Source organism: Panthera uncia, unplaced genomic scaffold, assembly GCF_023721935.1.
Source record: "Panthera uncia isolate 11264 unplaced genomic scaffold, Puncia_PCG_1.0 HiC_scaffold_1596, whole genome shotgun sequence".
In the NCBI taxonomy this organism is placed as follows: Eukaryota; Metazoa; Chordata; class Mammalia; order Carnivora; family Felidae; genus Panthera; species Panthera uncia.
Genome location: NW_026058246.1, coordinates 636 through 11,424, shown reverse-complemented (window position 1 = coordinate 11,424; position 10,789 = coordinate 636). Strand labels below are relative to the sequence as shown.

Genomic DNA, 10,789 nt, shown 5'->3' with positions numbered 1-10,789 from the left:
CGGCGGCGGCGGCGGCGGCGGCGGCTCGGGGCGCGAGGCGGCGGCGGCCACGCTCCGGCCGGGTCCCCGCTGCTCCAGGCGGCGCCATGGACGAGGCCGTGGGCGACCTGAAGCAGGCGCTGCCCTGCGTGGCCGAGGCGCCGACCGTCCACGTGGAGGTGCACCAGCGGAGCGGCAGGTGAGCCCGGGCGCCGCACCCAAGCGGAGCCGGACGGGCCCGGGGAGGAAGGGGCGCGTGTGCACGTTATCCTCGGAGCTGGCGTTTGTCGGGCTGTTCGGTCACCCCAGCCGCCCACCACCTGATCTCTCAGGACCCCAGGCGAACCCCCGTGGTCCGCAGCTTTCAGAGGGGTCTGGGTGTGGCTTGCGTGGGGCAGGCGCCCGGGAGGGTGGACCCTCCCGGGCCTGCCTGCCGCCGAGGGGGAGGCCGGCTGGGGCAGTGTGGGAGGCGGGGCGGAGGCAGGTATGGTCCAGAACCGGTCGGCGTCCTGGAAGCCTTGAATGCCAGTCCGAAAGTGTCAAGAGTTTTCCCACGTGAATCACAGGCCTCGGGCTTTTGTTAAAATGCGGACTCGGGCTGCAACCCCACGGCTGTGGGAGCTTTGCGCCTTCGTTCCTAACAGTAGCAGCACTAGCGAGAGCTCGCAGCGCACGCCAGGCCTGTGTGTCCGGGCTGATCTTCTGTTGGGGCAGCCCCGGGTGGCAGGAGCTGTTGCTGTGGCCTCTTGGCGGATGGAGGGCAGGGCTTGGCTTGGGGCTGACCCCCAGGCGAGCCCACCGCTGTGCTCTGAAAGGCCTGATTTTGTAGAAGGCGCTTGTTACCATCCTGACCTCTGTGTCTTGTGTTCCCAGCACTGCCAAAAAGGAAGATATAAAGCTGAGCGTTAGAAAGCTGCTCAACAGACATAACATTGTGTTTGGTGACTACACGTGGACCGAGTTTGATGATCCTTTTCTGAGCAGAAACGTGCAGTCTGTGTCTATTGTTGACACAGAGTTGAAGGTTAAAGACCCACAGGTGACTAATTCATATTGCCAAGAAATCGCTAATCCATAGTCGAATACAAAGTTAGTGTCATGGGGGCACCAGGCTGGCTCATTTAGCAGATCATGCGATCTTGATCCTGGGTTCATAGGTTCAAGCCCCATGTCGGGTGTTGAGTTTACCTTAAAAAAAAAAAAAAAAAAAAAAAAAAAAAAAGCAACGTCAGTATCACGGATGTCTGCTTGCTGCTTTGGTGGTGGGTTGTCAGAAAGTGGTTCGTTTATCTGTTGCTTTGTCTGGGAAGAGCCAGGTGCTGGGAGTGGGCTGGCCCCGGGGTCAGGATGCTCACAGCACAGTAGGGGGACCATTGCGAAAGCAGAACGCAGCGCCGTGGAATGGGCTGTGCTGATGAGGCCTCCTTCCCTGCTCTCTGTCCTTCCAGGCAGCAGATGTCCATGGACCGCTCCACCGGCATAGACTGTAGTAGGCATGGGGGCTGAGGGATGAGATGGGCCTTCCGTGGAGAAGGGCTTCGTCTAGTCTGGCGTGCGGACGGCCTCGCCCACCATCTTTGTGGGAGAGGGTGGGTGTGTTGGGACCTTTTTGTCACTATACAAACAACCCAGTGTCTGATACATCCCCTCTACCCGCATGGCTCGTGTCTTACAAAGAATCAGTTGGGAAGCATTGGTTTGGCCCCAAAATTTTGCTTAGAAGGTGGACCTCTCCTTTCTTATACTGGGACTAGCATTTGTGTCTTTGTCAGTTTTGGGGTTTTTTAAAAAAATTTTTTAATGTTTATTTTTGAGAGACAGAGCGTGAGCAGGGGAGGGGCCGAGAGAGAGGGAGACCCAGAATCCGAAGCAGGCTCTAGGCTCTGAGTAGTCAGCACAGAGCCCGACGCGGGGCTCGAACCCCCGAATGGTGAGATCATGACCTGAGCCGAAGTCGGACGCTCAACCGACTGAGCCACCCGGGTGCCCCGTGGCTTTGTGAGTTTTACCCATCATACTTGATTTTGGACAGCTTGGCAGACGCAGAGGCGCTCTTCACGCTACTGAGGGAAGACAGGTTAACGTAGCCTCAGTGGAGGGCGCTGGGGCCAGCGATTAGACGTTTTAACGTTCTCATCTTTGGCTCTGCCTGTTCACCTAGAGAAATTCATCTTCAGACGTAATTATGTGATTTTGTAGAAGTGCAAGGGCGACTTTCTATGTATGTTGTTAATAGTAGCTGACAACTCGAAGTATCTTGGTTATCCGTCAGTTAGAGGTTGACTAAGCAGATGATACGATCACAGTAAATATGACAGATGTGAAAAAGAAGCAGGAAAGGCACAGTTAGAAAACTGTGGTTGAATCCGTTTTTGGTCAAGTACGTGTGGCTGTGTGAGGTTGGATGGGCGACTTTGACAAACTTCATCCTGTATCGTTTGTACGTTTTCACTAACCACGTAATTTTCATGATTACGAAGAACAATAAAGTAGTTTTTTAGTCAAAAGGGGAGAGAGAAACATCTTAAAGAGTTGATACCGAATCTGAATATGATAGGCTTTTTTCCTAATCTACGAACGAGTTTCTAACGTTCTGCATATTCAATTTTTATTTTTGGACTTTACCGGGTAATTGTCATGGCTAGAATTGGGAAGGGAGTTCGGTCTGCGTGGGTTGATTGCTCTCCCTCTCATCACAGCCCATCGACTTGGGTGCCTGCACGATTTCGCTTCACGTCTTCCAGCTGAATGAGGGCGGCCCCAGCAGTGAGACTCTGGAGGAGGAGACCGAGAACATAACTGCGGCGAGTCACTGGGTCCTGCCCGCAGGTGCGTGAGCACTGGCGCCGGGCAGTACGCACCTGGGACACGAGGTCAGGGGTCAGCATGTGGCCTGCTCTCTCCAAGGCAGTTAGCTGAGGAGGTTGTATTCATCCATCTGTTTTGTAGGCTTCCGGGGTGTTTTTTTTCTTGTGGAACAGAGAGCGCATCGCAGAAGATAAAAGCAGGGGTCTCCATTGTGAGGCTGTGTTCCTGCAGGCGGGTCCCTCAGAGATGGTGCTGAGAATCTGGAGGTGCCCTTTCCTTCCCGGTTGGTCACCTGCCGGCCCCTTCCTTCCTCCTGCCTTCTCCGTGCTTCCCTGTGGACTTTGCCTTGGTTCTAGCCGGTGGAGTCCTCAGCGTTTACCTGTGGTGTCGTGACAGCCGGCCCAGACCTGCCTCGGCCCCACCCAAGTGCTGGCTGCTGGGGAGGACGGTGGGGCAGTCTATGTGCTTGTGGGAGAGCTCAGGTCCACAAGAGATAATTGCGCGTGGTCACATGATGAGGAAGTAACTCCGTACTCCATTCGGTTGTCTGTTGAAAGCTGAGTGACTGGCAGTGACTTTGCATCTGTAAAGAAAAATTAAACTTTTAAGAAACAATTCAAAAATTTAACTTCCCGGTAATGAGACTCTCAGCCTGTGGTGTGTGGTGCGGTGGAGAGCGTCAGTGACTCAGGGCAGACCTCACTGGTCATTGTGGTGCTTGTTTTCCTAAAATTAGGTTTTTGTTTTCCTCTCTCCCAGCTGAATTCCATGGGCTTTGGGACAGCCTGGTATATGATGTGGAAGTCAAGTCTCATGTAAGTTGCTGTGCTAATTTTGCAGGAAGTCCCGGCTGTTTGAGTTGGGATCAATATTGTGTTGCCCTCCAGCATCTTGGAGCCCCGTGACTCAAATAGGCTTTTGGGAATTTATGGTTCCTGGCAGCCCGTGTCCCGGGTGTCTGTCCCATGGGGGAGGAAGGGGAGGGTGCAGAATGTAAAGACAGCTTTCACCGGATTGTGCTCTTAACGCACTGGGACTGAGGAGGCAGGGCCAAGGGGCAGACAGAGCAGGTCGGCAGGTCTGAGCAAGCGCCAGCTCGTCTGAGCCCCCTTCAAGGGGAAGGGTCCTGCATGCCGTGGGGGACACTAGAAGTCCATCCCCCACATCACCCGGGCTGCGCGACCACAGTCCTGGCTGTCGTCCTAAGTGAATGTGCTGTGGCTTGCCCGCTGCCGTGTTGTCCCAGAGGTAGGAGCCCACTCATCACTTGCCAAGTCTTGTCCTTTGGCGGGACCCCTGTGTTTGTCTGCATACTTAGAGTAGCAGCAGCCAACCTGGTCTCGTACGTTTGGAGTTTCTTCCAAAACGGAAGCCTGTGAAGCATCCGGCACTCGGCGCCAGCAGTCGCCGAGGGGTGGTCTGGCGCCCGGCCCCTCTCCTCGGGCACGAGCTCCGGCAGCACATCTGGTGGGAACCTTTGCCTTGTCCACACCTCCGTCCGCATTTTACCTTTCTTCACTCAGCTCCTCGATTACGTGATGACAACCTTGCTGTTTTCAGACAAGAACGTCGACAGCAATCTCATCGCCTGGAACCGGGTGGTGCTGCTTCACGGTAAGAGCGTGTGGGGTTTTCTTTATTTAACCAGGTAAACCGTGTGAAGTCAGGCTTTTTTACTTGTCCCGCTGACCTTCAAGGGGTTACAGTTCTGTTTTCTGATGCAGCCAGAGCTGTCCTCGAATGTCCCCTCCCTGAGAAGCCACTCTAGCTCACATTACCCTGGGCATGTGTCACCTGACCCTTCACTCGGCAGCTGCCTGGTCTCTGCCTTGTGACTTTTCTATGTTATTATTAAACTTCTCATATAACTGCCTAATTCCCCCAAGTGATCGTACGGTCCTTTGGGCAGGAACTGCCTCACGTTTTTGTAGCATTCCCAGGGCTTCGCTTTGTGACCATAAACCGCAACAGCCCTGCTTCACTGAAATTCTGTCTGAATCTTCTCAGAGGAGAACGTTGGATTTTTTCTTGATGTTCTTGGTTAGAAAGAAATCGAGAGAATGCCCAAATAATAGTGAGGTGGGGGTGGTTAGCTTCTGAGACCAGTTAAGACCATACGCTTCTGTGGAGTCTTAAAAATCTTTTATTTTCTTCTAAGATTGTATTTATTTATTTTGAGACAGAGTGCATGAGTGGGGGAAGGGCAGAGAGAGAGAGGGAGAGAGAATCCCGAAAAGGCTCCACGCTGTCAGCACAGAGCCCAACTCGGGGTTCAGTCTCACAAACCGTGAGATCTTGGCCTGAGCCGAAATCAAGGTTCAGATGCTTAACCGAACCACCCAGGCACCCCCAACACGGGGCCTTTTAAACCGCAGATAATCTCGGCATATTGTCCTGATACTGGGTTCTGAGCAGACCATCCGGGGGTATTTTGATTAGTGAAATCAAGTATTTCCCATTTAGAATCGGCTCTATGTTTCTTCTTTAATTATCAAGAATGCACGCAGATCAGATTTGAAAGTGTCTGCATCTTCTGGTAGATGCATTTGTCCCTCTGTGTTGGCGTCTCAGCTGCTGCCAGGCCTCCTGCTCAGTGGCACACGGGGCAAGAAGCTGTACGAGCAGGGCTTCGCCTGCTGCTCTTCTGGTTTAGCGTGGGCTGCCGTGGAAGACGGGGATGCTGTGGGCTGCAGGAATGACAAACGTCAGTGCCTTAAGAATCCAGATGCTTGTCATGAAAGGTGTTTGACCTTTCACGAGGTGACTTAGCGAGTGGGTTTTCTAGAGGACGTGTGGGGACAAGGAGGGTGTCCGCGAAGATGGAGACCGGGAGAGGTGCTCGCTCCGGATGCTGAGGGGACGCACGGGCCGGGAGGCGATGCTGTGTTGGGGACATGGAAGCCAAGAGTAGAAACACGGGCCGAGGTCAGACAAGGAGAAAAAGGGAAAGCCTCGGGAAGCGTGTTAATATTTTGCAGCACGCATGCTGCTAGCCGACTTCTCTGTGGGCTGCCCGGCAGTACTTGGGGTAACAGCATTCAGAGCTCTGAGCCCCACTCCTTGCTGTGTGTGCCGGGGATAATGCAGCTCCCGTTGTTTTAAGGGATTTGTTACCATGCTGACTTAAAAACACATCTGCTTGGGTTTTGTTACAGGTCCTCCGGGAACTGGAAAAACATCCCTGTGTAAGGCACTAGCCCAGAAATTGACCATCAGACTTTCGAGCAGGTAACTTCTGGTAATTCGAGAAAGGGGAGCGGCAGGACGGGGTCGCTTGCTTTTCATGTGTGATATGGAAGCTGTTTATTTCTTCATAATTTTCCTTTACTGGTAGATCCCTCTCTTTCAGAGCAAATTAACTCCCGTACTGAGCACTGTTCTGAGTTGAGTTTCAGTCTTTTACGTTTACGGCGCTTGCTTTAACGATCAGCACGTGCCCTTTGGGTGACTGTCCCGCGTGTATGTCAGAATGCAGTCTGCTCTCAGGGCCGGATGCTTGCTGCTCTCGCTGATGGTCTCCCATCCTGTTGCCTGAGAGAGGCATGGCCAAGCTAGGGGTGGATTTGTCTGTTTCTCCTCGAGTTCTGTCTCTCTCGGGGCTTACGATGTCATTGCGTTTAGACACCATTCGGCCGTTATTTTCTCAACGAATTCCCCCTACACACACTCACTTTCTAGGAACAGACCCATTTATTTGCGTGTTCAGCTGTTTGATATTCTCCCCTGGGCCACCAATGTGGCTTTTTTTCTTTGAGGATTTTAGAATTTTCCGTGTTGCATTTTGGGCAGTTTTCTAAGATGTCAAATCTGCTTTTAATTCAGTGACATTTTCATTTCTGTTTGCATGTTTTTCTTCTCTGGCTGTTCCACTTGGTTCCTTTTATACTTTTCAATTCTCTCCGCATTATCCTCTTGTTAAAATGTTTGAGCCGGTGTGTGGTCACCATTTCACAACTTTCCCTACTAAGTCCGTCCTTGTTGTCAGTTCCGGGTCTTTCTGTTGACTGGTGTTTCTCCTGGTTTGGGGTCCGTTTCTGCTTGTGCTGTCAGGTAAGTTTTGGTTGAATGCAGACATTGTTTTTGTCGGGTTTTGTTCTGCTAGGCATTGCATTTGTGATTTAGAGCAACCCTTTTGAGGTTTGTTTTTAAGCTTTACTGGAAAGGAGTCCAGACTTAATAGTGAAGTGAGGCCCTTCTGGGATCTCACTTGGGCACCCTGAGTGATAGCAGGTACTGTGCACGTTGGCCATTGGGAACTTGAGCTTCCCAGCCTGTGAGCACCGGGAGCCGTGCCCCTCACGGCTCTCCAGCCTGTTGGGATTTCCGTATTCACACACGCCCGAGTGTCAGCAAAGACCCAGAGGGACCCCATGTGATTCCTGGAGCTTTACTCCTGCGTGTCTACCTCCCCTCTGGAACTCTGCTCTGCAGCCTGCAGCTGCCTCGGGCTCCTCGAACTCTGACCTCTGTGTCCAAGTCAGCGCAGTGGCTGTGCACGTCTTGGGTCCCCTCCAGGGTCGCGGTTGGAAGGCGCTGTAGGCAGAGAGCCAGAGCGCTCGCAGGCTCCCTCGTTCCTGTCTGGGTGACAGTCCTGACGCCTGCTGTCTGGCGCCATTCACAGATGCTGTTGCGATGATTTCGTCTCCTTTTCCGGTTAATTCAGGGGATTGATCTGAGACTTGTTACTCCAGCGTGTATCCTAGGACGAATACTTTATTTTCTTCCCTTTCAAAAATGTCCCGGGAGAATTTTTGTGTAGGGAAGTTGCTCTGTTTCTACCTTTTATTCTGCGTAAGCAACTTGGCTTTTGTCTTGACCTGCCGAGGTGCATCTGTGCCTTGCAGATCTCTTGGAGCCGTTACCTGGCACACTGGACACTGAAGATGTTACCGCAAGAAAGAAAACTTCCTGCAGTACAACCATCTGGAAATACGCATTTATTTTGTGGCTTAGAAATGCCAGAAAGAAACCTTAGCAAGCCTTTGTTGCTCACCTGATCGAAATGCCTTAGGGTTAATTTCGTTCAGTATTCAACCCAGTCTTTATTCCATTAGGTTGTCTGTCTCTCTCCTCTTTGGTAAACAGAATTAGTGGCTAGCCAGTTGCAATTTTTTGAAAGGGATTGTTTTTCCCATGTGGACTTTCGAGGCATAGGGGACGGGGCTCGGCTTCCCTTCTGCCTCCGTCTCGCTCCCTGTTTGATTTTAGTTAGAACTAAGTGCATCCAGGTGTCCCGTGTGCACAGAGGACCAGTGCTAGATTGCAGTCTGTCAGTATATACTGAGGTTGACATCGGGGCCTCCGGGTGCCCCATGGCCCTGGGGTCCACAGGAAGTGAGTTTTTGCTGGGAAACGGATTGTCCACTCGTTGGGTTTATGGAGGGAGGAAAACACGTTCAGCTCTGGCCAGAAAACGTCTGACGGTCACGTTTTGTTTTGCTACCACGTTACTGCTGGTGACGCTTCTTAGAGCACCTGAGGCGTCAGTTACAAGCAGATGAAAAGTGAGAGGGATGCTACTGTTGTTTTGATGCAGAGATGTTTTCCGGTTCAAAACCCTTAGTTTGCTTCAGCTAGGACCGCTGATTGCATGTTGTCAGATTGTCGTAAGTACTTGCGCAGGCCGCTGCACCAGCCCTCGCTGGTAGCTGTGGTGACTTAACCAGTTAGTGGGCAGCGGAGGGATGCTGGATTACAGCAGAAGCGTTGCCGCCCCTGTGGGTGCCGTAGGAGCGATTTGCAAGCCACTCGTTGTAACTCTGTTTTGTCATCTCAGGTACCGGTACGGCCAATTAATTGAAATAAACAGCCACAGCCTCTTCTCTAAGTGGTTTTCGGAAGTAAGTATCAGCATCGCTTCTGCTTGTCGGCATTGTCAACCATGTAGTTGGACGGCTGTCTCGTAGAGTAGGCAAACTCTCCTCCGAGAGCTTCAGACAGAAGTAGGTAACGTGACAGTAGGGCGGACTCGCGGTCGGAGGGAAGTTCCAGAACTGAGCAGTAACTTGAAAATAGGCCCGAGAGTACCCTCTGCTGGTGGCATCCAGACCTTTGGGCGGGACAGACACTCAGCTTTCTCTGAGGACGGGACCTGCGTTCAGCAGAGGGCTGCATCCTCAGAGAGCACGCCCTCGGGGCTCTGAGCCTCGTTCCTCTGTGTTCCTCTGTCCAAACCGTGGGGCTCAGCCAAGGTGATGTTGCAGGTGCCTCTCAGCACAGGAGAGCTCTGCCCGGGCACCGGTGCAAACAGATCCCTCCAGAGGGTGGTGAGCCGGGACGGGGAGCACCCCTAGGGAGTGCGCTTAGCTTGCATCCATGACCCATCTTGTTCCTGGTGGTGCGGATGGCAGGCAAAAGGAAGGAGGGAGGGCACTGAGGCACCTGTGTGTGCCAGGCGGCTCAGGGCTGAGCCGGCGTGGGCTCGGGCGCGCTTCCTGGCACGTGGAGCGGGGCGAGGGGATCGTGTGGGTCGGCCTCTCCCGTGTGGCCCTGGCTCCTTGGATTTAGGGATTTCTCCAGGGGGCCGTCAGGAGACAATGGGCTTGTGGGGCCACCTGGGGTCATAACGAGGCTGGGCAGGGACGGCAGATAAGGGTGTGCGGCAGGCGGCGTGACGTGTACAAGTCAACATTAAAGGAGCGTTTTGGTTCCAGAGTGGCAAGCTGGTAACGAAGATGTTCCAGAAGATTCAGGACTTGATTGATGACAGAGATGCGCTGGTGTTTGTGCTGATTGATGAGGTAGGTGCAGCTGGACATCACACCCGTGACTGAAGGAAATTGGACCCCTGGCTGAGTCCGTGCACTCCTGTCACGCAGCCCTCTCCTCCCCGGCGTCCCGCACGTCGAGCTCCTGGCATAGCGGGCTCACGCGTACCCGTTCACTTGTCCCTCGCTTGCTCGGTTGATGCAGCGCGTGGCTGCCCCTGGGGTCGGGTGCTGTCCTTTCCGACCCGTCGCCCCATCCCCACAGGTGGAGAGCCTCACGGCCGCCCGCAACGCTTGCAGAGCAGGTACCGAGCCGTCAGATGCCATCCGTGTGGTCAACGCTGTCTTAACCCAGATCGATCAGATTAAGAGGTAACGCTGACACGGTGGTCTCACGTGAGAAGCCACAGGGAGGGTGTGAGGTGGCCACACGCCTCTACACGTCACTCAGCTCCTCTGAGTGGACACACGGCTGCTGAGTTTCGGCCCTTCTCCCACACCTGAGGCGGTGTATCTGCTAAATGCACCGCTTCGGGGACAGGTACTTTCACTGAGGTATCGGAAACATAAAGCGAAACTCAAAGTGTGCAGAGAAGCACGTGACCGTGAAACACAGCCGCCCTCCGGCACCGATGCCGGCACCGCCCAGCGTTGGTTGGCGTTGCGGGGCTGGCAACGGACAGGCGAGCGCCCCCCGCGTGCGCTTCATGGGGCCAGATTTCACGTCTCCACAGCCCAGCCTTGCAGGGCCGGGGCCCGTGGTCAGTGTGCCCTGAGCCCGTGCAGCTTTAGGGAGTGACTCCTCGTAACCTGACTCGGTCCGGGCTCCCACCCCCACCCGGATCACAGCCCTCGGTGGGTCCCGGGAGCGTTCTCCCACTGGGAGGCTGCCCGGCTGCAGAGCTAGCTTGTCCGCGTGGACTGGTGGGGAACCGAATCGTGCCGTGGGCTGTTTCCCGGGCCTCCCGCAGTACATGTACGGTTTACGACCTGCGACCTGCTGTGAGGGGCTGTAATTTCCTGAGCCGCAGCTGTTGCTGGCCTGCTTGCTTCCACCCTGCTCGGGGCCAGCCATGTGCCCCTGTAGCCGCTCCTCCTTCCTCCCTGGGCTCTGCTCCCAGCCCCGCCCCTGCTCCTCAGTCTGGTTTCTGCCCCTCCCTTACCTGAGAGCCATCTGCCCTCCCTGGAATTTTCCGCACCGTCAGACCTCCAGCCACCCTTCCCCTTCCTCCACTCTCCAGACCGCCTAGTTTCTGCTGTCAGCCTCCTTCCCTCTTCTGTTGCTCACCCCTCGC

At 54.2% G+C, this 10,789-nt stretch overlaps 1 protein-coding gene across 1 annotated transcript; it reads left to right on the top strand.

Annotated features, from left to right (window-relative positions):
- Positions 1 to 7: 7 nt before the first annotated feature.
- LOC125917222 (pachytene checkpoint protein 2 homolog) lies at positions 8 to 9,878 on the top strand. The gene is made up of 9 exons (XM_049623471.1): positions 8 to 178; positions 853 to 1,018; positions 2,679 to 2,808; positions 3,547 to 3,602; positions 4,311 to 4,401; positions 5,943 to 6,015; positions 8,564 to 8,627; positions 9,441 to 9,527; positions 9,760 to 9,878. The coding sequence occupies exons 1-9, from the start codon at positions 87 to 89 to the stop codon at positions 9,868 to 9,870; spliced, it is 870 nt and encodes a 289-aa protein (XP_049479428.1). The 5' UTR covers positions 8 to 86; the 3' UTR covers positions 9,871 to 9,878.
- Positions 9,879 to 10,789: the final 911 nt, after the last annotated feature.